Genomic DNA, 25,326 nt, shown 5'->3' with positions numbered 1-25,326 from the left:
AAGCAAATACTGTTTGGCATGAGTCTGACCCTGCATAATTTACATTACTATTATTGGATTTTATAGCACGCAGAATAGAGACTCAGTTCTGAGCAGAGTATATGAAAACGTGGCTTCCATTTGTCAGTCCGGGTTTAATTAGTTGCATTAGCTGCAGCAGTGAAGATCGAGCAAACAGAATGTGGCTACACACAGACCCAAACCATCAAGAAACAGTTGCTTTTAGTGGAGAGTGGCCCAGTTTATAATCAGTTTTTGTGCTTCTTATTTTCTGTCAGTGCAAGTCTGGACTCTTATCGATTCAGACCAATATAGGGAAGGGAAATTCTCAGGGAGAGAGTCTGCACAGCTGCAGGTTACTGTCTGTACTGTCTGATGCTGCTGTTCCCAGCTGTCATGTTAGCATTTATCCTAGTGCAATACTATGGAAATAATAATAATAATAATAATAATAAATGAAGCAAGAGAACCAAAATGCATTACAGTAGTTAGTGCAACAAAGCCCAGTGGAGTCAACTACTTAAACACCTGCTTAAATCTCAGCACATTCAAAATTGGGCAAATTACTTGCATTTGTGCCTGATTTGGGAGACTGATGCTCCTGGAATTTCTCTAGTGCATATACATCAGCAAAACAGGTGTAAAAATGCATTGCACCACAGCAGTAGCCTTCTACAACACTGATGTGCACATACAAATGACTGGGATGTGGGTGGGAGTTGCAGGCTCATAACAAGTTACCTTGCTCTCTGGCAGCAGGTATATTCCTGGAACTGCAGAAAGGCCGAATTCAGACCTGAGAGAGGTGGCTGCAAATTCTTTGATATCAGAATCACAGACGCATACCCTAGATCTGAATTTGACCTTAAGACAATTTGTATTTCCCATTACTGGAGAAACTGGAAGGATTTTCTTTTTCCTTTTTGCATAGAATGTTTTAAAGACAACATTTGTTTCTGGTGGTAAAACACAAGATGATATTAAAATCAGTGCAACTAATCACGATTGAACAGGCAAGGTATAAATCAGGCTACAGTCCATGAGAAATAAAACTTAGCTGTCACGCTGTAGGTACTTCTCAAGCATGAGGGGCTGCCTTTCTAAATAGACTGTATTTATTATGGGTGGCTGGGTATCAGCATTCTGGCTCGGTTCCCTGTAGTAAGGAACTGACCACATTACTATTTGCAAACACAGGGTTCACTCAAGTGGTACTAAAAAGAGAAGAGGTGGGGCAAGTAGAGCTTTAAAAAGCAAAGAGGAGTCCGTCTGAGCTTGTACGTAAAAAGCAACTGCATTTTGGAGGACGGTACCTGGAGATCTCACTCCCTGTACTTCACTTAGAGCAGCGGTGAAGTTTTCTAAATTCTTTGCTTTTAAGATTTAAACAGCAGCTTTGCTTGTTGGGAGGAAAATGACAGCGATCCTTGCGAGTGTTGCTTTTAAGCTGTGTTAAATTTGTGGCAAGAGTGTCAGGCATTTCATACTTGGCTTCCAAAAAAAGAAAAAAAAAAAGAAACGAGAGAGAGAGAGAAAACGACGTGTGTGGGGAAGAAATCTCCCAGGAATTTCTTCAAGGTTGTAGTCAGACACAGTAAGGACTAAAGTGACAAGAAAAGCAAGGCAAAGATAAAACTTGGTATTGTGATAAGATGTCTGAGTGTAAAGCGGGAGATTGCAGAAACCTTTTGGGATTACACATGTTCATTTTGTCCTGGATATGACTGCGTACAAGCTAGTTCTTCTCTAGTAACAGTTTAAAAAAACCTCAAGATTATGTTTCTCTTCCTTGTTGCTTTTTTGCCAGTGGTTTTTAAAATTGGTTTTGTCAGCCTCTCAGCTCTGCAGCACTGGAACTGTCCTAATGGATACAGATTAAAGACTGAAAACTCTGCCTGTATAGGTAAGTAGCTGACCATTCACAGAATAAGAAAACCACATTTGTATTCTCTTAATTGAACTTCGTAATTGTTAATGATTTTTTTTTCTTTTTTAACCAGACTGCTTGTGTGTTGTACTGGCAGAATTGATAAAGCAACTTTTCAGTATCCCTTGCTTCTCATAATGAACAGAACTCATTTTGTTTAGTTTATTATTCAGAAATCAGTCACTTGTGTGTCGGTTTAACTATCAGAAAGCAGGGTAAAGATTTATATGATCATTAAGAGGTCTGAACGGAATGCTAGTCACTAAAATTCCTTTCCATAGCTTTAGTGTCTCTTTATTTTTGACACATCCACACATGTATTTGTGCTTTTATATGTGTATCATTTGTGCATGGGTGTATTTTTATATTTCTATATTTATAAAGAAAGAGTATTTTTAAATATTTTTGTATGTGTATTGGGATATACTTCGATGTGGGCTAGATAATTTTAAAAACTACTTGTTCTGTGTTCATACAGGTAGGTGTAGATGTGTGCTAATGTATAATGAGTGTCTCATACAATACGTGAAACACAGATGTGTTTGATACAGCAGTGCTAAAGTCTGAGTGAGATGTATGATGCTATTATTAGTATAATGATCCTCCAGTGACTCAGAACATGTGAAATGCAGATTCTTATTCTTTACCAAGTGTAAGACAAAGCATGACAGAACCCTTCTTTTCACCCTGCTACCCTGAGGGCCAATTTTCTGTATTTATTTATTTCTTTAGAAAGCCAGGGCCAGTGAAGTTGTGGGCTTTTGGGGCAGGAGATGAGGAAATTCCCCGGAAGCCTAGCAAACAGACCTAATACTTGGAGTTAATGCTTTTGCCTTAGTTGCTTGGGCTTCAGAGGCCCTGACTCAGTTCTTGACATGATTCCAGTGATTTAATAACAGGTGCCTTCTCTGTGCACTCTGCCAAGAAATACCAGCTTGTAAGCAGAAAATAGAAGTATGCGTGTTAAATGCCCTCGTATTGAGAGAGGAGGAGCTAGGCATTTTTTGTGTACAAACAACAAACTTGACCAAAGGTTTGTCAGAGAGCCAAACACACCTAGGGTACTTCGGTGCTGACGCTTGAATTCAAATGAGGAACACCCTCCTGAAACAAATCTCTATACTGCTGCCTCTTACTAATGCTTGTGTTAACATTATGGAGTAGTCTCAGAGTGCATGGACTAGGTTCCCTTTAGGCCAACATAAACCAGGTGTACCCTAGGAGAGCATCTATTCTCATGGCTGTTGATAGCCATTTGGTCCACAGGACCAGACTAGACCTGGTTCTCCATAACCCCACACTGAAATGTATGCAGTCTGTATGCCAGATCCTCAACAATTGTTGCACTTTACAGAGCCTTTCTATAGGTCCATGTTATTTGCTGATATGAACCTGGTTTCCACGAACTAATTAGGATGTATATTAGTTATGACTTCTACATTTTTGGGTTGCCGAGTTGACACCTCCATTTCAGGACAATCCTCCTGAAATGAAGTATATTGGTTGTCTTTTTTTTGTGGGCCAAAATGAACTCTAAATATTGAAGTTCAAAGAGCTACAGGATTATTTTTATTTTTTAAGTTCAGTTGATTTACCTTGCAAATTAATGTGCATCACTCTTCCATTAATGGAGACAACTTTTGAAAATTAGATATTTCAGTTGCTCTACTAGTCTTGAGGGGGATTCTAGGTAAAGCACCTAAACTGAAGGGACAGTAACTCAGCAAACTAAGTAGTAATAGAAGTAGTCTTTTGAGTAAGAGCTGACATTGCTATGAGCTATTTTGTGTAACATAAAATAAATGAAAAATGAAGTGTGCTAAGGTATCTTTTTATTAGAGATTTGCAAGGGATTAAGAAAAGGCAAAGGTTTGAAGTGAAATATCAGACTGAAGGATACTTTGATGGCATGGATTTCCCCTCTTTCTTCTGTGTGCTTGATGCTCAAGTTCCCTTCTGACCAGAAGATCGGATGTATGATATTCTAGTTCATTAATTACATGAGATGGAGGGTGTGCAGTGGAAGCAAGTGGTAGGAAGCTGGGGGCAGGCTTTGAAGGTAATAGTGGGGATAAAAGTGGTGAGTGGGAGACATGACTCATACTACTGAACTGTGAACAATGACAGCAAGCTGAACTGTGGCTTGGCGACTGTTCTCGGTGAGCTGTAATAAGTATACCCATTGTAAAGTGTTCTGTGTCGTCCGTGACCGTGGTGGCATCCTGCCAGCCCTAAGGGCTACCCTCCACTGAGAAGGTGCCTGCTCTCTGTAAGAGAGCTGTTACAAGCAACACTTGCTGTGAAGTGTTTTTCTAACTTTTCTAGATTTGTTTTTCCATACTACCTCTACAGATGAAGGTCTAGGCTTTGCTCTTCTTACGTTGTTAAATATCTTGCTTCTTAATTAGTTCCTTTTATTTCTAGGGGTATTCAAAGATCAAAGGCCTTCTCATCCTGTGGAAGGATAGTGAAATCCAACCCTAAATGTTTCACATAATTTTATACAGTTATTTTAAGAGAGATTATTTGAATCCTGACTTGGTATGCCAAGAGAGGAAAGGCCTTGAGGGGGGGAGAGGGGCACGTAGCCCAGAACAGCACAGTTTATAAGAGACAAAGTATGGGAGAACAAATTATGAGGTCAAAATAAGGCTAGTCTGGTGCATGAGCATATCCATTTATCAAAAATTTATGATACTATTGGAAGCATTTCTGCAATTCTTGACATTGTCATCTTGATTTAATCATTTATTTTAAGCTGATGTAAAGACTGGGGACTCAGTTACCATTCAATGACTCATCTTCCTTAGACTCTAGTGAAAACAGGACCTTCTACCTCTAAAAGAAAAATAGTCTTGGCCACACAGTTGTTCTTCCTACAAGGTAAAGATGCATACATAGTTGGTACTGGGACAGCTTCTGTTTCTAAAATGTTTGACCATCTAAGCATAAATGGTACACCAGGGGATGGGTCTTATGCCTGTTGGAAGTAGTTGATTGTTTCTTCCTGAAGTACTGCTTTAACAACACTATGTTTTATAATGGTATAAATACCAATATATATATAAATATACTACATTCATGGTATATAGATGCTTTCCTTACTTGAAACCAAAAAAAAATCCCCAGATGGCAATGTTTATCTGAAGACACCCATAGAGCAGCCCCTTGCATTACTGATTTTAGATTAGACACTAGTGCCTGACAGTCCTGGGCTACCCAAGGTAAATATATTATTTTCTGAATACTGAAAGGCAATATATAAAAACGCTGTACCTTGGTTCAGGGCTGACTTTAAGTATTCATTTTGTAAGCTTTCAAGGTGAAGAAAGATAGTTATTTAAAAATCAGAAAACAAAATTGTAAAAAACAAACACAACCCACACTAGTAAAGTTGTACCTAACCGTAGATCCTTAAATTCTGCAGGTCTGTGCTAACTTCTGACATTATCTGATCAGCCCTTGTCACTTCTTCAGGGCTAGCATGCTACACATTCCTACAAAGCTAAAGGCTGCAACTGAAGGTGACAACTGCAGCTATCTAGGTCTACTCTTTTAGTCAGATGCTTCTTTCTGTGTCTCAACTTGAGGCTTTCCTCCTTTCTTTCTTGCTGTTCACGACTCTCCTGTCATAGAACACTGGTTTTATGGAATATTAAATTATTCCTATTTGTATTACGTCTTTAAATTCACCTTAATTAGCTAAGTCCTGGTTTTAGTTTGCTCCATACAGCCTTCTGAAGACACACTGTTAAGACCTCTTATGTTGTATTCTGAAGAATATGAAATGTCAAAACCTTGCTGATTCACAGCTACCCTTTCCCTGCAAGTATTGCATAAAGAGCAATAAGAGCCAGTGAAATGAGGAGCTGTGTTGTCTACCCCCGTCATGACATAGCTTTAGGGATAATCCTTTTGGAACCCCACTGTAACCCTGTTTTTCAGAAGAGCTGCAGTCGAGGCATGTCTGCTTGCTTCTTTTCAGTAGTTGTCTTCCAGCTAGCTCACTTCATATTCCATTGCCTTGGGGAAAAGAGGGTTGAAAATATTGTTACCAAATAACAGAAGGGAATTCTTCAACATGGGTCTGAGCCCAAAGGCCAATTCCTGAGAAGATTCCCACTGAATTCTCTGGAAATTGGATCCAGCTGAATGTGGACAAATACTATCCTTAGCTGTAAAAACTGCATCAAAATAGAAAGGGGGTAAATATGTCACAAGAAATGAGAGAAATGGCATCATACTACACATGAAGTTTAATTGTGAAGTGGGCTGAGGAGGAGACTCTAGGGCCAGTGACTAATACTACAAGACTCATCAATGTTTTTCTCATTGGAAATGAAAAAATGTCTTTTTCAGTGGAAAATAGCAGATATTAATCTTATGTTCTGTTTTGAGCAAAACCCATCTACTTTCTAGTATCTAATTTGAAACCTGCTGGAGCTGGATGACAATATTTGCTGATGCCTTTCAAAAAGGGACAGATAACTGCATCATGAAATTCGTCTTTGAAAGGCAAGCCAATAACACTATGTTGAAAGTTGAACTACATGATCTGGGAAGTAGAGGTCCACTAGAACTACATTTTTTTTCAAATTTTTGCCTTGGATATGATTTAGTAATTACTTATTTATGCATAAAATTTATTTATAAGGTAAAACAACAACAAAAAAAAGTGTATTTTTTTCCCATTCTAGTGGCCGAACTATTGAGATCTGAGTTCAGAAAGGTAGAAAACTAACAATATCATAGTACTTTGGGATCTTTTTCCCATTTTTCTTCAAAATGTTTACAAATGGTTTCTGAATTTGAATTCAATTCTAAATTTGATTCTGCTTTATGCAGAATGGCCCTGAACTGGAAGAGTCCATGAGCTGATAAACACTTTATTGCATTCACATTATATTTCTTACCACGATATAGAAGCACTCCACAGCCTCTACCCTAGCAAAAACTGAGAGTGATTAGGTTGTACTTTAAATCTCATTTAAGAACTTGGGAGCAGAGATACTGAGCTGTGCTACTTCTATCTTATTGTGACCTGTTGGTAGCTGGAGCATTTGTAACCCAGCTGAAATTTCGTGTTCAACTTTGTTGAAAAGATTATGGTGGTGGCTGGGTATAGCAGATTGAATTCATTCCCAGTACAACTCCACAGGAACCACGTTTGAGTGAAGTTGTTTGAGTGTGTGTATCTGCATGTGTATATTTTATGTACATAATCTATGTGTTCGGGGCTATAATGAAAGGTGGTCTCTGGCTCCCTGTGGTTTCTCTGTGTCCCTGCCAGGCATACTAATGCTTCACCTTCTGCAATCAGAGCATTTCTCAGGACTCTCAACAAAGTGGCATATTTGTATGCAAAGTCATTGAGGGCTGCCAACATCATGATGACATGATTCATCGCTTTTGCTGATTCTCAAGGCATTTTCTGCATAAAGAAGCCTTTGAGAACTGAGCAGAACCTCATTCTTCCTTTCAGAACTGGCTGTCAGGGCACTGCAGACAGCTTTTGTGTTTCCTAAGCCGATTTCTTTCACAGGGTAAAGTTCCCACTGGGGAAAGTGGTTGCCAGGAGACATAAAACAGCCACAGCAGGATGCGACTGTGTGCTTCTCTTTGGCACAAAGAGTGTATGCAGGTGAAGGCATTGCTACTATTGCTACTTTCACCTGATGGATGGTTTTATGGTCAAATTCTCCTAAGGCTTTTTTTTTTTTTTGGCCTTCACAAAATGTTAGTTTTGTAGACTCATATAGCTTAATGCTGGAAAAGACCTCCCTGTAAATCACAGGCCATTGCCCAGTTACCTTGGTACATAGCTCAGTAACTTGTGCTTGGTTAAAGCATGTCTCCCCATTCTGACTTTGCCTGGAGACCTTCCACTGATGTGAAAACTTCACAGTTTTTCTTGGTAGTTAGTCCCCTTAGTGAATCACATTTTGTGTTAAATGTGAATTGAATTTCTAAATTGATTTCCCTGGCTTCAGTGCTCAGCCATCGGTCCTTGTTAAGTCTTTCCTGCAAAAGATTAAAGTGTCCTTTAGAAAAGCTGATGCTTTTGCTTTGTGAAGACCCTTGTACACTGTGATCAAGTCCTCTCCCAAATTTCTTTTTGATAAACTAAACAGAGATATTTGTGTCTCACTGAAAAGTTATTTTTCTTACCCTCAAATCATACTTTTTAACCTTATTTTATCCACTTTCTAATTTTTCAAGATTCTTTAACAAACTATATCTGAGAAATACAAGGAGCATTCCAATATAGTCTGACCACTGCCGTATACAGAAGTAAAATTGTTTCCCCACTGTCATTCATTTATCCTGTGTGTATATGTATTTTGATTTGACTTTTCTTGTCCTGTAACTTGCTAAGCAGTCAGATATTTGTCTAGAATGAATGCAAATCCTCTTTAGAGTAAGCAGTCTTCCAGATACAATCTGCAGGTCAGGCCTATCTTTTTATTCTTATTTAATGTACTCTTTATTGTGACTGAATAATAGTTCTTTCATTAGTGCTTCACATTGCTTTTTAAAATGACTTCTGTCTTTAATAATCTTACATCTACACAGTTGCCTTTAGCACCCCTAATTGTGATTTCCTCAAAGGAGTAACATCAGGTTTATTTAACAGGCCACTATTGTCATAAAAGTTATATTGACTGACGTGAATTATATTATAGCCTTCATCAGCTGAGTCTTGCCCTTGTTCATCCAGCTTAGTCAACCAGTTACTCCATTCAAAAACCAGTGCTTCAGGGTGAGATACAAGCCGTGTTCATGCCCACAGACTCCTTCACATCTCTCAGACAGCAGCTGTGACAATGAGCTGAGGTCACCAAAGCACTCCTGTATAGGCTGTCAAAGAGCTCTTTGATTTTAATGACATCCAGGCAATGTCAGCCAGGAGTGGCTGATTTTAAACTGGCAACCTAGAACTCTGGGTTTCTGTAGCCCATTGGCAAACTTCTAAACCATTCAAAACTTTCTGGAGGACATTTGGAGGAGTTACTCCTTTAATCCATGGAGAATGGCATGTGCAGCCCTAGTATGTGTGGGAAAATATGCTCCTGAAAGCTGATTTTGTGAAGAAGATTGTGGTTTAGAATTAAAGTGCTTTATGGAATTAAGTTGTTGGAAGTGCTTCTGTTTTACCTTCGTACTCTGATCAACAAAAATCAGTTATACGTGGTCTGATTACATCTTGTACGTTGCCACATTGTTATGTGCTTTTATTTATGTATTGTTAAATTACTATTGTTATCTGTTATATGGAGCACACATTGTGGAAAAACTCTGAAAACGCCACAGAAACATTCCTGAAACTGTACAGATACATTAAATGGTTGTAAAACATCCACAATCTTTAACAACTTTGATGTAAGTCTTCACCAGGAATAAAGACAAAAAATGTTCTAAGCTATACTTAGAATAAGTCAATACATATCTGTAGTTCTCATAACGGCCTGGTGTCCTCTAGTGATTTAATCAAATGTGTTTCTTGAAAAGAATTCATTTTGGTTCCTTTTTTCCTGTATGTACAAATGCAGATTTATGCTAATGACAAAACCCAGAAGTAAAGCCACTGACATCGAATAGATCCTGGGCAGGGGAGAAGCTGCTCCTCAGAGCATCCTTCACAGTGGTTGTCCAAGAAATACACAAGGGTATGGTACTCCAGATGCCAAGAACCTCAGCAAGCTGCTATCAGATACATTTGATTTCAGTAGGATGTGAAGTTTCTTTGAGCCTTCCAGGCCAGCCATCTGTGGTGCTGAGTACTGCCAAAGGAGTCAACTTCTTTCTCCCTTAGTGTAAAATTTGCTCCTCAATGGTGACATTTTTTGGAAAATGAAGTCCTTATCATATTTATTGTCTCAAACTCTAATAAAACACCATAAATACATCAAATATCTTCTAATTTCCAAAGGTTTTAGCTTAATCTATCAGTTAAAAGTCAAATTTCTAATTAATTTGTTTACTATTTGTTTGCTGCCTTGGTTTGTTGGTTTGGGCTTACTGCTCTCAGAATGTAGTGGTATTTTTTTTTAATGTTTTGTATGTGTTTTTGAAACTTAAAAGAACTCAGAAATGAGCTCAAGGTGGATCTCAGTGCTATAGCAGTCTGCAGCTTTGCTGTTTTGCAAAATTTGGTAATTTATTTGCAAAAATGTTATTGTGGAAAGAGGGATAACAATAGAAGGAAGCAGCTGCAGGCAGCATTTGCATAGCAAATGATAATGCAAATAACAGAAATTGTGTACAAGATAAGTCTGTTCCCTGTGTTTGGGCAATCAGAGACCATTTGTGTAGAGTGTCCAGACAAGAGGGAGAATGGTAATTTCTAAAAAAATTACATATAATAACTGTGCATGTGACAACAAGCAAGGCAAATGATCCTGAGACCAATGCATAAAGCAATACAGATATTCTCCTTTCCTCTTTTAATGATGAGAACTTACATTTTCTAACTAGCTTGTTATCAGCTTTCTATGCCAATGGTATTCTTTCTGTTTGCTTTGTACTGTTTTTGCTCATCAAGTTGTCCTGATTTGTTCAAAACCACATTTCAGATATTGATGAATGCCTTGAAGGTGGTTTGGGAGCCTGTGGCCAAACCTGTATCAATGTGCCAGGGTCCTATATCTGCTCCTGTTTGCCTGGCTACACCTTGGATATTGACAAACGGTCTTGCTATGCGAATGGTAAGGTCATTTTCTGTTTGGTGATTAAAACAGAGCTTTAGAGTCTTAGATTTATTTAGCAGTTGGCATTATATTTTGAAGTGAGCCATGCCTGTCTGGTCTCAACTCACAATGCTGACTTAGTTTCTGGACAGCAGCTGGGGTGCTCTGGTATGCTGATGGAAAAACTGCCTCTCCTGCTGTGCAGGTAGGTGGCAAGAGTGAAAGTGGATGCCACAGAAGAGTGACGGTGAAGAATGGAAAATATAGTGGTGGAAAGAAGAATGAACAAACAAAAACAAATAAAACCAAATGAAGACTTACTATTCAGTAAAGCTACTCTCTCTCTGTGCTCAGAACTGAAATCTCTCTCTGTTTTCCTCTCCTTACTACTTCCAGGAACAGAGGGCAATGCATAAGGTCCTGCTACTGTTGCGTCTTTTGGGCTGTTGGCATTGATGTCTGTCTAGTGTATTTAGGTTAGGGATAGTGCTGTGAAATGTTAGGCAGGAAGCCCTTATTTTAGGTTTGGTCCATAGGGAATAATCAGAATAAACATGAGTGCTACTGTGAGGCCTTTCCTATTGTCCCAAAAGTTTAAATTGATTTTTGAACACATAAGCTGCATCCAAATTTTATAAGCTTTTAGCCCTTCTGAGGGGAAAACATCCATAGTTATGGTTTCTGAATAACCTTAATTCTGTCCTGCACTGATGCTACTCATAGAAAAAAAGATCTAACTAGATTTTATTAATTGTTTTAACTTTATATTGCATCTAGAATATGAGGTGGGAGTGCTCTGAAGTTCACCTCTCCATTTTGGTTTCCTGAATGTCTGGTTTTGGTTCCTGTCTGGGATATGCTAAAACTCCTTTCTGGTCCAGGAGTTCAGGTTTTCTTTTTCTGTCTAGTGTTTACCTGGAACTCTCTCTAATGGGGAGATGGGATATGGCAGGACAGGTTTTTGACCCAAGAAGTAGGGGATATACTCCAGTCCCTCTGGGTGTAGCCTCTGGGAGCATGTACAACAATCAGAAATATTCTTTGCAGCTCCCAAATTTTCGCCAACACAGTTACCTCAGTCAGCTCCTAGAATCACTCTTAGTGATAGCAAAGTATGACTTTTTTTTTTCAGTCCTGCCTAGATAGGTTTAGTCCTTTAAAGGGATATTTTTTTTTAAAAGAATGTTTTCTAAACTCTTCACTTTTGAACTGAAGAGATACAAAAACAAACCCGTTAACTTACCACAATATTTCTGCTCAGCTATCTTTCAAAGCATAATCCTATTTTATACATTATCAGAAGTTTTCAACCTTTTTTTTTTTTAAAGTTATTACTAACCTTTATAGCACCAGAAGTGATGGATCAGGAGCTACCGTGATGGATAAGGAACCCTATCCTTATGCTATGTATAAATTCTTCTGTTGGGGGTACACAAAGTGATATGTCCTCGTGTTTTAAAGACTGGAAGGTCTTTTATGCAGGTGTTGTTTATCTGATCATTAAACCCCTGATAAAATTAAGTCCCAGATCTGGCTCGCCCCTCTGCAGTCAGATTTGTTCAGTCCTCATTCATAGGCTCCTGGTGGGAAATTCAGAGAGTGGAAAGGAAAAAAACAAATTATAAAAATGTTCTTGGTCAACTAATTGGCAAAAATGCTGGCAGTACAGCTGTCAAATTCCTGAGATAAATCAACCTTGCTACACTTCACCATTCATTTATGTAAAATAAGTCTTCATAGTTTAAATATTCTCACATGGGGTTGCTTGGAACAAATAGCAGCAGAAAAAGGGAGACACTAACATCCCAGAAGCAGCTGTTATAACTGGGTAATACCTTGAAAACTCCAAATGAACACCAGTGTATTAGTATAGAAATTAGAAAGCTGATCACCGTCCTTGTGAATAGCAGTAAATTACATCCTGAGTGCTTGTCAGAACTTGTTGTTCACCAGAGAAATCAAACTTGGTCCCTTTCCTCTGCTGTGAAGGGGGTTGCATCAAACAACATTGCAACCATGGTGAAGGTATGGCACCTGGCTAAAATTTGTAGAAATGGTGTCAGCTGAGTTTAAAACCTTATGTTTCATGTTAATAATGAAGGTACTTAGTTAAAAGGTTGCAAAACTGATTAATAAAATGAGTTTAGTTATCAAAAGTATATGTGCAAGGAAATTGATTTCAGTGCATCCTTGATGACAACCATCCCTGGTAAGCAGAGAGTTACTTTTGCATTCCTGGAAAATCAATTCAACAAGTGATTAGATGGGTTTTAAAGCTGTCATTCTGTTGGATCTATATTAATAATTGTATTTCAAAGTTGCCTGACTAGAGCATTTTTTGTGTGCCATGATCTGTTGTTTCAGGCAACCAGGTTATAAATCCCCCCAGTTACCAACATAATGGGACTTTCTTCTTTGAATGTGGTTTTAGTGGTAAATTGAAGACTGAGCTTTGTGTTCCGAGATATAATATCAGAAAAGACTAAAATGTGGCTGGCTACCCAAAAACTCCTTTCCTCTGCTACACACCATATAGATATCCATGATATTCAAATTACCTAAACAAAAAACATTCTGTTTTGGAAATGCAGTTAAGTTTTCCTGGATGATCTTAACCCTGTCCTGTGGTGATACCCTAAAAAATAACAAATAAGACTTGATAAAATTAGTTTAGTGTAATCTGCAGCCCCACCAACCATTATAACCCACTAACTCCTGCCATAGTTGCCACCTGGTTTTAAGGCCATGACAAGGCTGTTTGGCCCATCCTAGTTGCTCATCACTTCAACCTTAATTTGATTTATAGAGTTTGGGTCATAAATGGATTGAGTTTTTCATTTTAAAATATTTCATGTTAACTTACTGATATGCCTATACCTTTCAGTCAGTGTGAATACAATTTTTGTTTGTAATGAGTTGTTGCTTTTGAGCTGTAGGAGTTTCAAGTAAGGATCCTTTGCTTTCCTCCATCCCTCTATGTCACAAGAAACCTCCACATTTTGTAGCTTCTTCCTTTGCCCTACCTTGGGATCTTCAGTTTCCCTGTTTGGACAGTTAAAGTGAGACTCCAGCCCATCTCTTTGTGAAAAGTTCCTGCTACGGAGCAATAGCTGGAATTGGTCTTCATCTTGGAGATGCATCCATGACATAATTTTTCCAACATCTGCTGGCATTCACATGATGGTTCTTCTGACCTCTGACTAGGCTATAGGGTTTGGAATTAGTGGTAACAACTTTTTCTGCAGTCTCAGTTTCATTACTCATATTTTTGACCTAAAAAATTCTCAGCAATATATGTGAAGGGACCATTATGTTTACATCATATTGACACTCTGTGATGTGTTTGGAAAGTCATCATTAAATATGAAAGAAATGGTTAGATCCTGAACTTTTCCTAGTATAATACTGATGAGAACTTAATGTAATGTAGCAAAAGCACAACTTCTATCTATTATTAAGTTTCTCATTTATTTATTTTTCTCCACACCAGACCCTGTACCATTCCTACTTTTTAGCCATGGAAGTGCCATCTTTAGAATTGACACTGAAGGGACCAATCACGAAAGATTGGTGGCCGATGCTGGTCTGTCAACACTTATGGACATTCATTATACAGAAGAGAAAGTGTATTGGGTAGACTCAGAAAGGCGACTTCTGCAAAGAATTCATGTGACTGGCGCAAAGCGAGAGGTAAAGTTATCAGTTCTCTGAAATTTTCTGAGTTACTGGGCATAAAACCCTGTAAAGAAACCGCCTGCTCTTTAGGTACAATTCTGGAGTTCCTGTTCATTGGTTGTCACTTCAGACTAATTAAACAGGTTTTGGTGTTGTAATAGTTCTAGTCCTGAGCCTATGCTGTTTTACTCACATTCACAGTACACATAGTGTTTTCCATGGATCAGTTGAAGGGGAGGATATTGAGACAAACCCAAGCTTTGAAGACAATAATACTTCTATCAGTTTTAAATTAATTGTTATGGAAATTTGTCTTCCAGATTACTGTAACTCAAACTGGCACAAATGGTATGAGTGGAATGTGCTTGAAATCCTACTCTTTTTTTCTCCAATCTTTAATGGTTTCTATGGTTGCATAAACGCTTCTTTTAGCACTGCATCTTTTGTTCGGGAAAAAACTGTGCAGTTCATTGCCTCTGGCTGATTAAAAGGGAAGACAGGCTGTTGTTGCTGCACTTTAGTGCTGTGAGAGCCTTCTTTTGTTGGAGAGAATTTGCAAGTGTTGTTGTACCCATGTGGAATCTTAACTGATATATTTTATGCTGATTTTTAAGAATCAGGGTCCAGCAAAAGTGTGTTAGGTTTTCCCCCATCTGTAACAGTGCAGGTCTGGGTACTTCCTAGTTTGTGAAATGTAGGAAGAAGTTGTAGCTAAAAGATCAGTCCAGTGTATCGCTGATGGAGAACAGTTTTCCATTTTTTAGGGAGTTGCACAGTTCAGAAGGGGTATGTATAAGTGCAAAGACCAAATGAAAGTGATTAAAGAATAAGAAAGAGAAATAACTACAGGTCTGAGAGAAAATGAAGCAGGCAGTGGAATGAGATGGGAAGCCTCAGTCTAGCACAGTAGTCCCTATACTGAAAGTCAAGCTTAAATTAGTACATATGCTTCTTGCAAACTTGTTTTTTGCTTGTTTACAGAGACTGTGTTACATAGACAAAGGCATTTCATGTTTTGCTATTGACTGGATAAATCAAGACATCCTCTGGGCCAACAGACAGAAATCAACCATAGAAGCAACAGACATGAATGGGAAGAAACGCAGAGTTATTCTAAGAAATGTTGGTCGTCCCACAAAGATTACCATTGATGCAGAGCAAAGGTAATTTTAACTAGGTTAGTAATTTCATGAAAATGGTCTCAAAATATGTTAAGTAATATGATTGTGGTTTCTAAGGATACTCTGTGCAGTGTGTTATCTGTATCCCAATACCTCCTTGACCGTTGACAAAATAGGCTAAAATATTAACAAGTATATGAGAGAACCAGAGAAATGTGTGAGAAAAGCCCATCAAAGTCTAATGCAGAATCTATACCTATTGGTCATCAGGGAGAATTTTGCTAGTGAGGACAGCTGAGGGAAAAGAAGCAATGCTGGTCATTTCTTGATGAGAGGAAAGTTTCAGGGTAACAGGAACTAGAACTGGAGCACCAAGGGCTATGATGCCTGCAAATGCTGGGAGTCCCTTGTGCTCCAAACGTGGCATACTTAGAATGTTAATTAGTGTATTTTCAGGAAAAACAAACAAACAAACAAACAAAAGTTCCTATTTCCTTTGTTCCTCAGTAGCTCTGAATATTGATTCTGGTTGTAGAGTTGCTGCTTTGTGTTATCAGTAATTTGACCTTCATAAAGATGCTTCTTTCAGCTTCAAGCCATTTGCAGTGAGAACCATGGGTAAATAAGAGTTTTGGCATCCTCAGAAGTTATTGATATGAATTTTCACAGTGGTCTCTCCATGCTAATTTCTCTTGACATGTAAATCTCTTCAAGTCTGTGAAAATAAAAGATAAGGAGACTTTGAGATGCTATGATACAGCAAAATCACATTTTTGTTGCCACTTTTAACTTGCAGTAAGCTTGCTCTGCACTGTGTAAAAGTATTTTAATATTAAGACTTGTGTGTATTTTCATATTGCATTTATACATAAAATAGTTTTCTGATGATAGTAATATTAGTAGTATTCCTTGGAGTCTTGTCATTTGGGTAGGCTTTAAAGACCTGAACATCAGCCTTTATATATATACATATTGCTGATTTGCTTTTAATATAGTACTTACCAGTTTTGGAAATATTCACGGGTCCTTAAATCCACTGTCAAATGCCACAGAAAGACATGTTACAAATAGCATTATAAGAGTGTATTTGCTGAACTCATGCAGAAGTTTGTGGAGATTCAAGTGCGTATATTCACCTAGGTGTGATTCATCAAGCACTGAAGCTGTACTTATGTGCTTACTGAAAGACCAGTAAGCCAGTAATGAACTGTAAAGAAAGTAGGCTCCAAGGAGTCTAACATCATTTTTATGTCCTAGTGCATTTTGCTTGTATGCAAACTGTAAGGGCTCTATTTTTAATGTGAAGTGAATTTAAAAAATAAAAAACAGTAGGTTTATCCAGCAGGTATAAACCTGCATTAAATCTGATTACAACAGTGTCTTCCCTAAAATATGTGCAACTCTTAAGTAATGAAGGTCAATATGATACCCTAATAACAGTTTTTCTCAAAGAAGGGGTCTGGATAAGATTATTAGCAGTGATAAGATTATTTTGCTACTAATAATGCGACTATAGCTGTAAGATTTTTATATATATATATATATATATAGAGAGAGAGAGAGAGAATGGTGTTTAGGAATGATGAAAAGTAAGGATTCAAAATAAAGGGAAAGAGAGGGCAAAGAAGATAAATGCTGGCAATTACTCAAGCTGGTCTCTAATCTTTTTTCTTCTGTCTTTCTGTTTGTTTATACTATTTTATGTCCACATGCTGACTTGCAAAAGATGTGCAGAGACTATAACCACCTTTGTTTCTTAGTTTCCTTATTAATAAAAAGTGAATCCTAGCATTTATCCAACCTTCCTGATCACTGAAATTTCTTATATAGCAGGTGTTATAGAAATGTAACTAGATATTAACGAAGTGCTTAAAAATGGCAGTAGAAAATTGGACTGTTCTTGTGGCCATATGTTTTTGCCTATACATTAACAATATATGATAATTGTAGACCATGTAAAAGTGAGGAAAAGCCATGGGCAAGGACTGATTCTTCCTACTTGTTTAGTACAGTCCCTTACCGGTGAGATCTAATCCTGTTTTTGTCCTTATAACAATAGTTTAAATAAACATAGAAAAGCTGACTTTATGGCACACTGTTTCATACATATAAATCTTTTAATTTTGTGAAGACAAGGCAAAATCATAAAGCTTCCTGGAGTTTTTTGTGCAAAAGTATAAGAGACTAAAGCAAATAATCTAAACCTAAACCTTAAAAAATAAAATATACAATAATGACAGATAACTTGGCATGTTGGAAGGAAGAACTGTTGCTAACCTTAGTCACATCAGTAAATCTGGGTTCTGATCCATGAATAACCTGAGCTATAAGTAGCTTCAGTGCATAACTGATTTGGGTATTGGAGCTGTATTTTGACTGTCTTAATTCAATGACAGCGTAGTCTGGCTGCTATAACCAGCAGGAAGGTAGAAATAAATGAAAACAATAATAGACATGGTATTTTTAAGTTAAGTACCACTGTGTGACATGTTGGACTAGAATTTCTGGAGATGGATTCCTCCCCAGAGGCAGAGAGCAATGCATAGCTGCCTCAAAGACGTGTCTTTTCCTAAGTCTGCAGGAGCCCCCTGCAGATCTGAGTGGTTATTCCAGTTTCCTTCACTGACTGCATGGCTGAACAAAGCAGAGAGAGAGACAATAACACTTCATGGTTAAGCTGGGCTGATTCCTGCTTGACCTACATGAGATAAATTTCAAGTACCTCATTGCTTCCTGAACGGAGTCATAGAGTCCCTGATAGAAACTTGTTTATTAAAACAAGAAAACAACTGTAGCAAAAATGTAGTGGTAACTGTACTTCCATTAAACAGACAATGTTTTGTTGTCAAAAATGTTTCCATTCTTAATAGAGTTATGTTAAGGGAGAGGTATATGGGGTTTTCCTGAAATAGGTCAATGTGTATTGAGAAAGCCTTTTGCTTTATGATTAGTTTTGGTTCTGGAAGCACTGTGGTAAGACTGAAAAATTCTGTATACAGGAGCAACTAAATAAGGAATGTGTAGCAGTGATATGATCTTGTAAACATATACATATATTTTTTCCAAAACATGCCTCTCTTGCCTGCAGGTTGTTATTTTGGTCATCTGACAGCACAGTTTCCGGTATATACCGAGCATCTCTCAATGGAAGTGATGTGAGAAATATTTTAAGAACCACAGAAAAAATAAAGGCCATCTCACTAGACTTGGTTGACATAAGGCTCTACTGGATCCAGCATGACCATGGGAAGGAGATTTCCCATATTGGATCGTGTGACTATGATGGGGGAACTGTTCATTTGCTTCAGAGTTCTGGCCGGTGAGTTTTTCTGAGTTTGTCAGAAATAAAACACTCATTTCCTAGGTATCCAAATAAAAGGAAGACTTTTATTTTATCATTTTATAACACCATGAGGAGTACAAAGTGTAGCAGAAATGACGTGTAACTGTAGATCTAAAACTACAGATTTGAAAATGGAAAAAAGACACTGTTGCAGGGATAATACTGCCACTGAGTACTCCATCTTCTAAGCTTTTAGCAAACGATAACCACTTAATCCTCAGAAATCCTCTCTAAATGTTTATTAGTGGCCTTTTTCTGCAGATAGAGAAGCCAAAAGCAGAGAGATTAAATGATTTGTCCAATGTCACAGTAGGTCAGCTCAGGTGTCTGAGCTGTGCTCAAGAGCCTGAGCTCCACCAGGTCTTTCCTATCCTTCCCTAAGCCTGTTGTCCTCCTCAGCTGCTGGTCAGGGAGGCTTGGAGAACGCCCTGTGCTCAGGCTCTCCAGCAAACGTCAGCAGATGTGGTGAAAATGTCCTATACAACCTTTGTGTACCCCTCTGCTCCCCATTGCCTAGCTGAGCGTGCTCCTGATGGGAGGGATGCCCATCAAAAAGGACACTGAAAACTGAGAAACAGGGGGACTTACCTGGCCTAAATCCTTCAACAAAGCAGGTGCCCATTTTAGTTGCTGGGTTCAACAGGCTGCAGGGTGATACCTAGGCTTTCCATGTCAGTTGGGTCAGTCTGGAACAACAGTTCATGTAACTGGTGAGAAGTGCCCACCATTTTGCAGCTGTTTCTTGCAAATCTGCAGATTCTGGGCTCTGGGGCTGTCTCTGGCACTTCATCTGACTCTCATATATACCTATAAGATGACATAAGTTATATATATAGGAATACAAATAAAAGGTATTTACAGTGAATTGACTGAACTCAATGGTCAGAAAATGTATAGTGAGTAAATAGACAGGGATCAGGTAATGTGCCATCTCATGTTGTTTTCTCTCTGTTGTAGACATCAGTTGCTTGGTATGTCTCTCTTTGCTGACCACCTGTACTATTCAGAGTTGAAATCTGGTATGATATGGAGAGCCAACAAGTATACCGGAAAAGTTGTAGTCACAATTAGCCTGAAACCATCATTTTTTCCACCAGTGGAGATAAAAGTGGTGCATCCATTTCAACAGCCTGGTGCAAGAACAGATCTTCAGGATTTTGGTAAGTAAACTGTAATGATACAGCTATATTTGTGAGAGTAATAATGTAATGCACTCTGATCTTTTACAGTAATATTTTATTTTCAGCAAAACGTGTGCTGAGCATGAACTACTCATGTCATTAATCTGAATATATGTGTAGATAAATGTGTTTTTCTCCTTGTCTTTTCTTTTTTTTTCTTCATTTTTCCTCACAAATACGTTTTTTTATACTTTGCTAGTAAATGCGCAGAGTACAGCTTTTTTTTTTTTTGCCTTTTTTTTTTTTTAAATTCTTTGTGTAGATTATCTTCATGAAATGTCTATTCTCTTCTGGAAGTTTTAATGCACTGCACATCTAAATACCTCCAGTTGATTATTACAGCACTGAAGTTTTTTAAGAAGTATGTAGTGTGCCCTGCAAGTGATAGTGTGAAAGTGTCAGCTTCACTTTGAAAAGACTGGATTAAGAGTCATCCTGTTTAAGACAGACCTGAAGTTTCCATAGTAACTATCAAATGAGAGCCTTAGGTGTCTTTAATTACTATCGGTTGCAGCCTACACTGTGAGGTGTCCATGTCACTGCATTTCACTGTGGGATCAGGAGGTGAAAGTAGTTGTCTACGGATCACTTACCCTGCCTGAGTATTCCTGCTGAGGCAGTAGGAAGCGGGAGGTGCCCAGGGAAAATAATGTCTTGTTCTCTGTTCTCTGGAAAACAGATGTAGAGTATTATTGATTTAATTGAACAGCCTTTGTCACCAGTTTTGCTTTGACATGAAGAATTGAGCAAACAGAAGGCAGGCATCTGGGAGTGTCAAGCAATGATTGCAGAACTCCGAAGTGAAAAGAGTCTTGGGTTGCCAGAGGCAGAGGTGGTATAAAAACATTAGAAGAAAGCAGTGTGTATTTGTATGAGCAAAAATGAAACTGTGTATGTCTTGCTTGAACAATTTTTAAATACCTACTGTATTCATCTTCACCTTTCTATTGTATTCAGCTTCATCTTTCTTCATGCCAGCTGACAGCTGTATATGATACTATGCTGTATCTCCTTCCTCAAGTTTGGTCTGAGTGGGAAAATCAAATCTTTAAGGGAACTTTCCCTTTCAAATGCTTTGTTTGCAGTGCAAAGATCTGTTGACATGAAGAATAAAAAGTGCTCTTGGAAATCAAACTTATGCAGGGAGCCTTCATTCAGAGACAATACCTATTCTGTGCTTCCTTGGAGGAAAACAGTCATCTTTTCAAACTAAAGCACTTTCTTCAACTTACACACTTGGTGCTCTCACACAGAGAAACTAGGAAAGGGTGCGCATAGTGACATGCCCACACAAGGCTTAGGGTTGTTGCAAAGAGATTTGGAAGGCCCTGAGTAGTCTCAGGAAACCCCCTTGGGTGTTGTCTGTCACCATATTTACAATTACAGGAAGATGGAGAGGGAGAAATAGTGACCAAGAAAGGTAGTTCATGACAGCAGTCTCCTGAACCTCAGGGTCATGTTTCATATGTTCTCTCCATAAGAGTATGTATCGTGTTGCTCTTTGACTATGGGCACTTAGCTTTTATTCCTCTCCCAAAAGATTAACTCCCCTCCTTCCTCCAGAACGTGCTGCTTTCCAGTGTTTCTCTTTCCACTGGAAAGAGGTGTTCCTCACTTTTCTTTAATAATTTAATTACTAGTGTTTTTAAATGCCTTGCATTATTTAGCCCTATATTTCTAACGTCTTACAAAGTATGACAGTAATTGTTTTCAGCAATAGTTCTTTTTTATTCCAAATACCTTCTTGTAAAAATGTCTGAGAAGTGATGGAGTAGAAAGAAGCTTAATGGGCTGAATCCAGATGAACCTTTTGGACTTTGCATGTACATTGCTTGGCTTATCCAGTGCAAGAACTGGGATAAAAGAAGGACTAATGAGCCTAGAGTACAAATGAGATTTATAGCTGATCTTACAACAGAGAAACTTGGAGATAAAAGCATACCTCGACTAACTGGATGCTCTGTACAAGCTAAGAAAGTGTATGTTTCACTGTAGTGTCAGCTGTGAATTATCAGACCTTCGTTAAAACAGATAAAAAGTGAGTTCCTTCAGATAAAAATGGAACTGACAAGAAGTGCTCAACTGACAGGACTTGATTTTTGACAGGAGCTTGGATTATTTACTTTACTACTTAAATTCCTCATGTTCCCTCTTCCCTTTCTCTCTCAAAAGGCTTTCCTGAATTGATCAGGACCAATAAATAGACAGAAGAGCATTAATTCTGCTACAGGTTTTCTATAACCCCATACAACTTTGGTATGGCAGTAGCTGGAAGATGGCCTCCAATTTACCTCAAGCCTCTTCAATAACTAACCCTAGATTTGAAGTCAGTATGTGTATTTATAAATGCCTGCTGGAATACTCTTCTCACTTTTATTAATGGCTCATAAGACACCTAAATTACCTTACAATCTAAAAGGCTGCCTCTAGATTTTTTTTTTTTTTTAAGTCTTCTCTGACAGGTTAAAATTAAGAGGAAGTGATATTCAGAACACTCAGGATAATTATTTTATTTTATTTTTTTAACATAAGGAATTACCTTGTGTTTCTTTCCAGTGTGAGATACTGGTATCAGACTATCATTTGAAAACACCCATTTCCATTTAAAAAAGGTGATGGAGTGGGTGGTGGTGGAGAAAATATGTTTCATAGTGGCCGTTCTTCCAGAAAAGATTATCTTAAAGCTTTGATCAATAACTTAGTCACTATTCACTTCTAGTTTTGAGATGTGATAATTTCTTTCTTCTTTTTCCCTTCCCCTTTCCTTCCCTTTTTTTTCCTTTTTTTTTTTTTTTTTTCTTCTTCTTTTTCTGACATATTGCTTTGGCAATATTGAGGTCTAAATTTATTGTGTTAAAGAATATCTTTCTGAGATTTCCTAGATTGCAAAATTGTTTGCTATGGTATTTCCATTGTAACATCCAGGTTTATTAGGTCTCATTAGACCAATAATGGTACAAGTAAGGAACAAGAAAACATACTGGTGATAAGCATAAGATGATCTTGTTGCTCATTTGTATTGTTTTGAAATTGCATGTACTTGCACTCCTACCTCTGTAATGAGTTCTGTATTTGAAAGTCAGACACCCCACCATGGTATATGCTTGATTTGACTACAACAGGGACAAAGATTAAGGGTCCAGTAACATAGATTCAAAACTGGTTCTACAAAAAGAGAAGTGAAGCTAAAACTACATAAAATTCAAGTCTCTGATAGCCTAACACGCTTAATGACATAGATAATATCCATCTAATCATCTATTCATTATTTTTCATTCAATTTTGTTAGAGAAAAGTCAATCGGTTTCATCTAAATAAGTCCAATGTTGATGCTTTCTGCCAAGGTGAAATTGTCTGAAAATTACGTCTAGGAAATTATTTCACTCTTCTATAGATGTGGTCTGTCATTCCAACAAATGGCCAGCATTTTCTCCTCTGCGGCGAGGAGAAGACTAAACACTAAACTCATATATTATGCTGCTTTCTGTCTCTTGGAATTTAGAGGGTAAAGTGGAAATAGTGCAAGAAATTTGTTTGCATACAAATGTCTTCCCTGCCTGTATGAGCCTATGGTTTCCTCTGTTACACAAACAACACAGAGAAAATACAGAGTTGTGTGTGGGTGGCTGCATACCCACGTCCAGTAACAACAGTTCATCTATTCTTAGCTTGGAAAAGGGGCAAGCAACCCCAGAAGAAGATTAGGAAGATTAAAACAAAAATAATAGTTTGTGATACAAAAATAAAGACTGTGAGTGTTGCATATCTATGAAAGCACCAGCTGTGAAAGACAACCAAGCAGAGACACATGGCTCTTCCAGTCCTTCCCATGGAAGATGTACCTGTTTGCCTTATTCTATGAAGCAAGAAAAGCAGGAAGGCTTCTGAAAACCTATTGAGTGTTTTTTTCTGCTTCCTCTGAAGAAACTTTGTACATACCTTTTAGGGCATCAAAAACATTTTGAGTTTTAAATCTGACTACAAGATTTATAATGTGTACATTTCTAATAGTCAGGAACCCAGGATCCATTTCAGTACAAAGATTCTCTAGGCTGTACTAATAATTTTAAAATAAAAAATATGGTCATTGTCACCTATCCGGGCTTTTGTTTTGTTTGCTTGTTTTTTTTTGTTTTGGTTTGGTTTGGTTTTGTTTGCTTGTTTTTTAAGTAATGTAAGACCTAAGCACTGCTTTGTCCTAATTTCCAGACTTTTTCTTTCTTCCCTCATTTTTTGCGTGTGCTCTCTCTTCTTTCTGAGTGATTTACAGAGCCTGATAGCACAGAATATTGTTCATGACTGGCTGCATATGAAGCCTGCTACACAGGTTTTTCCCTTTCGTAGACACTAGAGTTACTCACCCAAACCAAGCCATCCCCTGCTCCAAGGCTCTTTCCAGATCTGCCTGTGCTGATGTGGAGCTAGAAATGACCATTCTTAAAAACCTACTCTTATTCCTACAGGTACTTTAATTTTATAGTGACTTTTTGGCCTGATTTTACCAATCAAGATTAATAGAGATTGTTTTCTAATAATAATAAGTTCCTCAGGTTGAGCAAATAGCTGTTGAGAAGGAGAGGACATGTCACTGCATCTTTGATCAAAGTAGTTCATCCTTGAGCAGAAGATTGACGTGGTAAGAACTCCATTTTATTTACATTTACATTTACATTAAGTTTGTTCTTCCAGAAAGAGGAATCTGTGATATAACAAAAGAAAAGTGCAGAAGAAGAACTTGCAGGCCAGATTCGAGGACTCATCGGTGTAAATGTTCTAGTGGCTTTATTTTAAGTCGAAATAAGCAGTATTGTGAAGGTAATATATGGATCTACTGTCAGCTTTATTCCATCAGACAAAAATTTTCTTCTGTTCTTTTACTTTATTTATTCTTATATTGAGCAATATGAAACACTGAGAGGTCTTAAAAATTCCAGTTGGTGTAAATGTTTAATGGGTATAAATGGTTTAATGGGTATAAATGTTTTAATCTGGATTGCTTTAATCAAAATTTAATATTATTATTATAGTTAAGTAACAACTTTTAGAAGCATCTTTTTCACTACAGAACCAGATTTGAAAAGATGCAAAGACATGAAAATTATGAGTTTATAGCATTTAAAACAGCCATCCACCCATCCACTTCAGGACTTTTCTCAGGAAATTAGCCAGTATTGTTTTCCGAAAGGAAGCTTCTAATCCACTTCTGTGTTTTGAGAATTTTACTTAAGTCACGTTGGAGCCTTTTTTAAAAAAAATAAAAATAAATTACTGTCTGAATAAAGTGTCTAATGTGAATTTTTGGTGTGCACACAGGATTTAACTGGCACCAGATTCTCTATGGGATGGCATACTTTGCTTCTAGCTACCTATGCTGGACTCATACATAGTGAAT

General features: G+C 37.8%; 1 protein-coding gene across 1 annotated transcript in view; it reads left to right on the top strand.

Annotated features, from left to right (window-relative positions):
- The first annotated feature begins 1,776 nt into the window (after window positions 1–1,776).
- Window positions 1,777–25,326, top strand: part of EGF (epidermal growth factor) — a 58,429-nt gene continuing 34,879 nt past the window's right edge. Inside the window, exons 1-7 of the mRNA XM_035560006.1 lie at window positions 1,777–1,903; window positions 10,501–10,632; window positions 14,105–14,304; window positions 15,271–15,452; window positions 18,499–18,729; window positions 19,711–19,913; window positions 24,624–24,749. Coding sequence (XP_035415899.1) covers window positions 1,777–1,903; window positions 10,501–10,632; window positions 14,105–14,304; window positions 15,271–15,452; window positions 18,499–18,729; window positions 19,711–19,913; window positions 24,624–24,749 — 1,201 coding nt within the window. The remainder of the gene's footprint in view (window positions 1,904–10,500; window positions 10,633–14,104; window positions 14,305–15,270; window positions 15,453–18,498; window positions 18,730–19,710; window positions 19,914–24,623; window positions 24,750–25,326) is intronic.

This window comes from Cygnus atratus, chromosome 4, assembly GCF_013377495.2.
Source record: "Cygnus atratus isolate AKBS03 ecotype Queensland, Australia chromosome 4, CAtr_DNAZoo_HiC_assembly, whole genome shotgun sequence".
Taxonomy (NCBI): Eukaryota; Metazoa; Chordata; class Aves; order Anseriformes; family Anatidae; genus Cygnus; species Cygnus atratus.
This window is presented reverse-complemented; position numbering and strand designations above follow the sequence as displayed.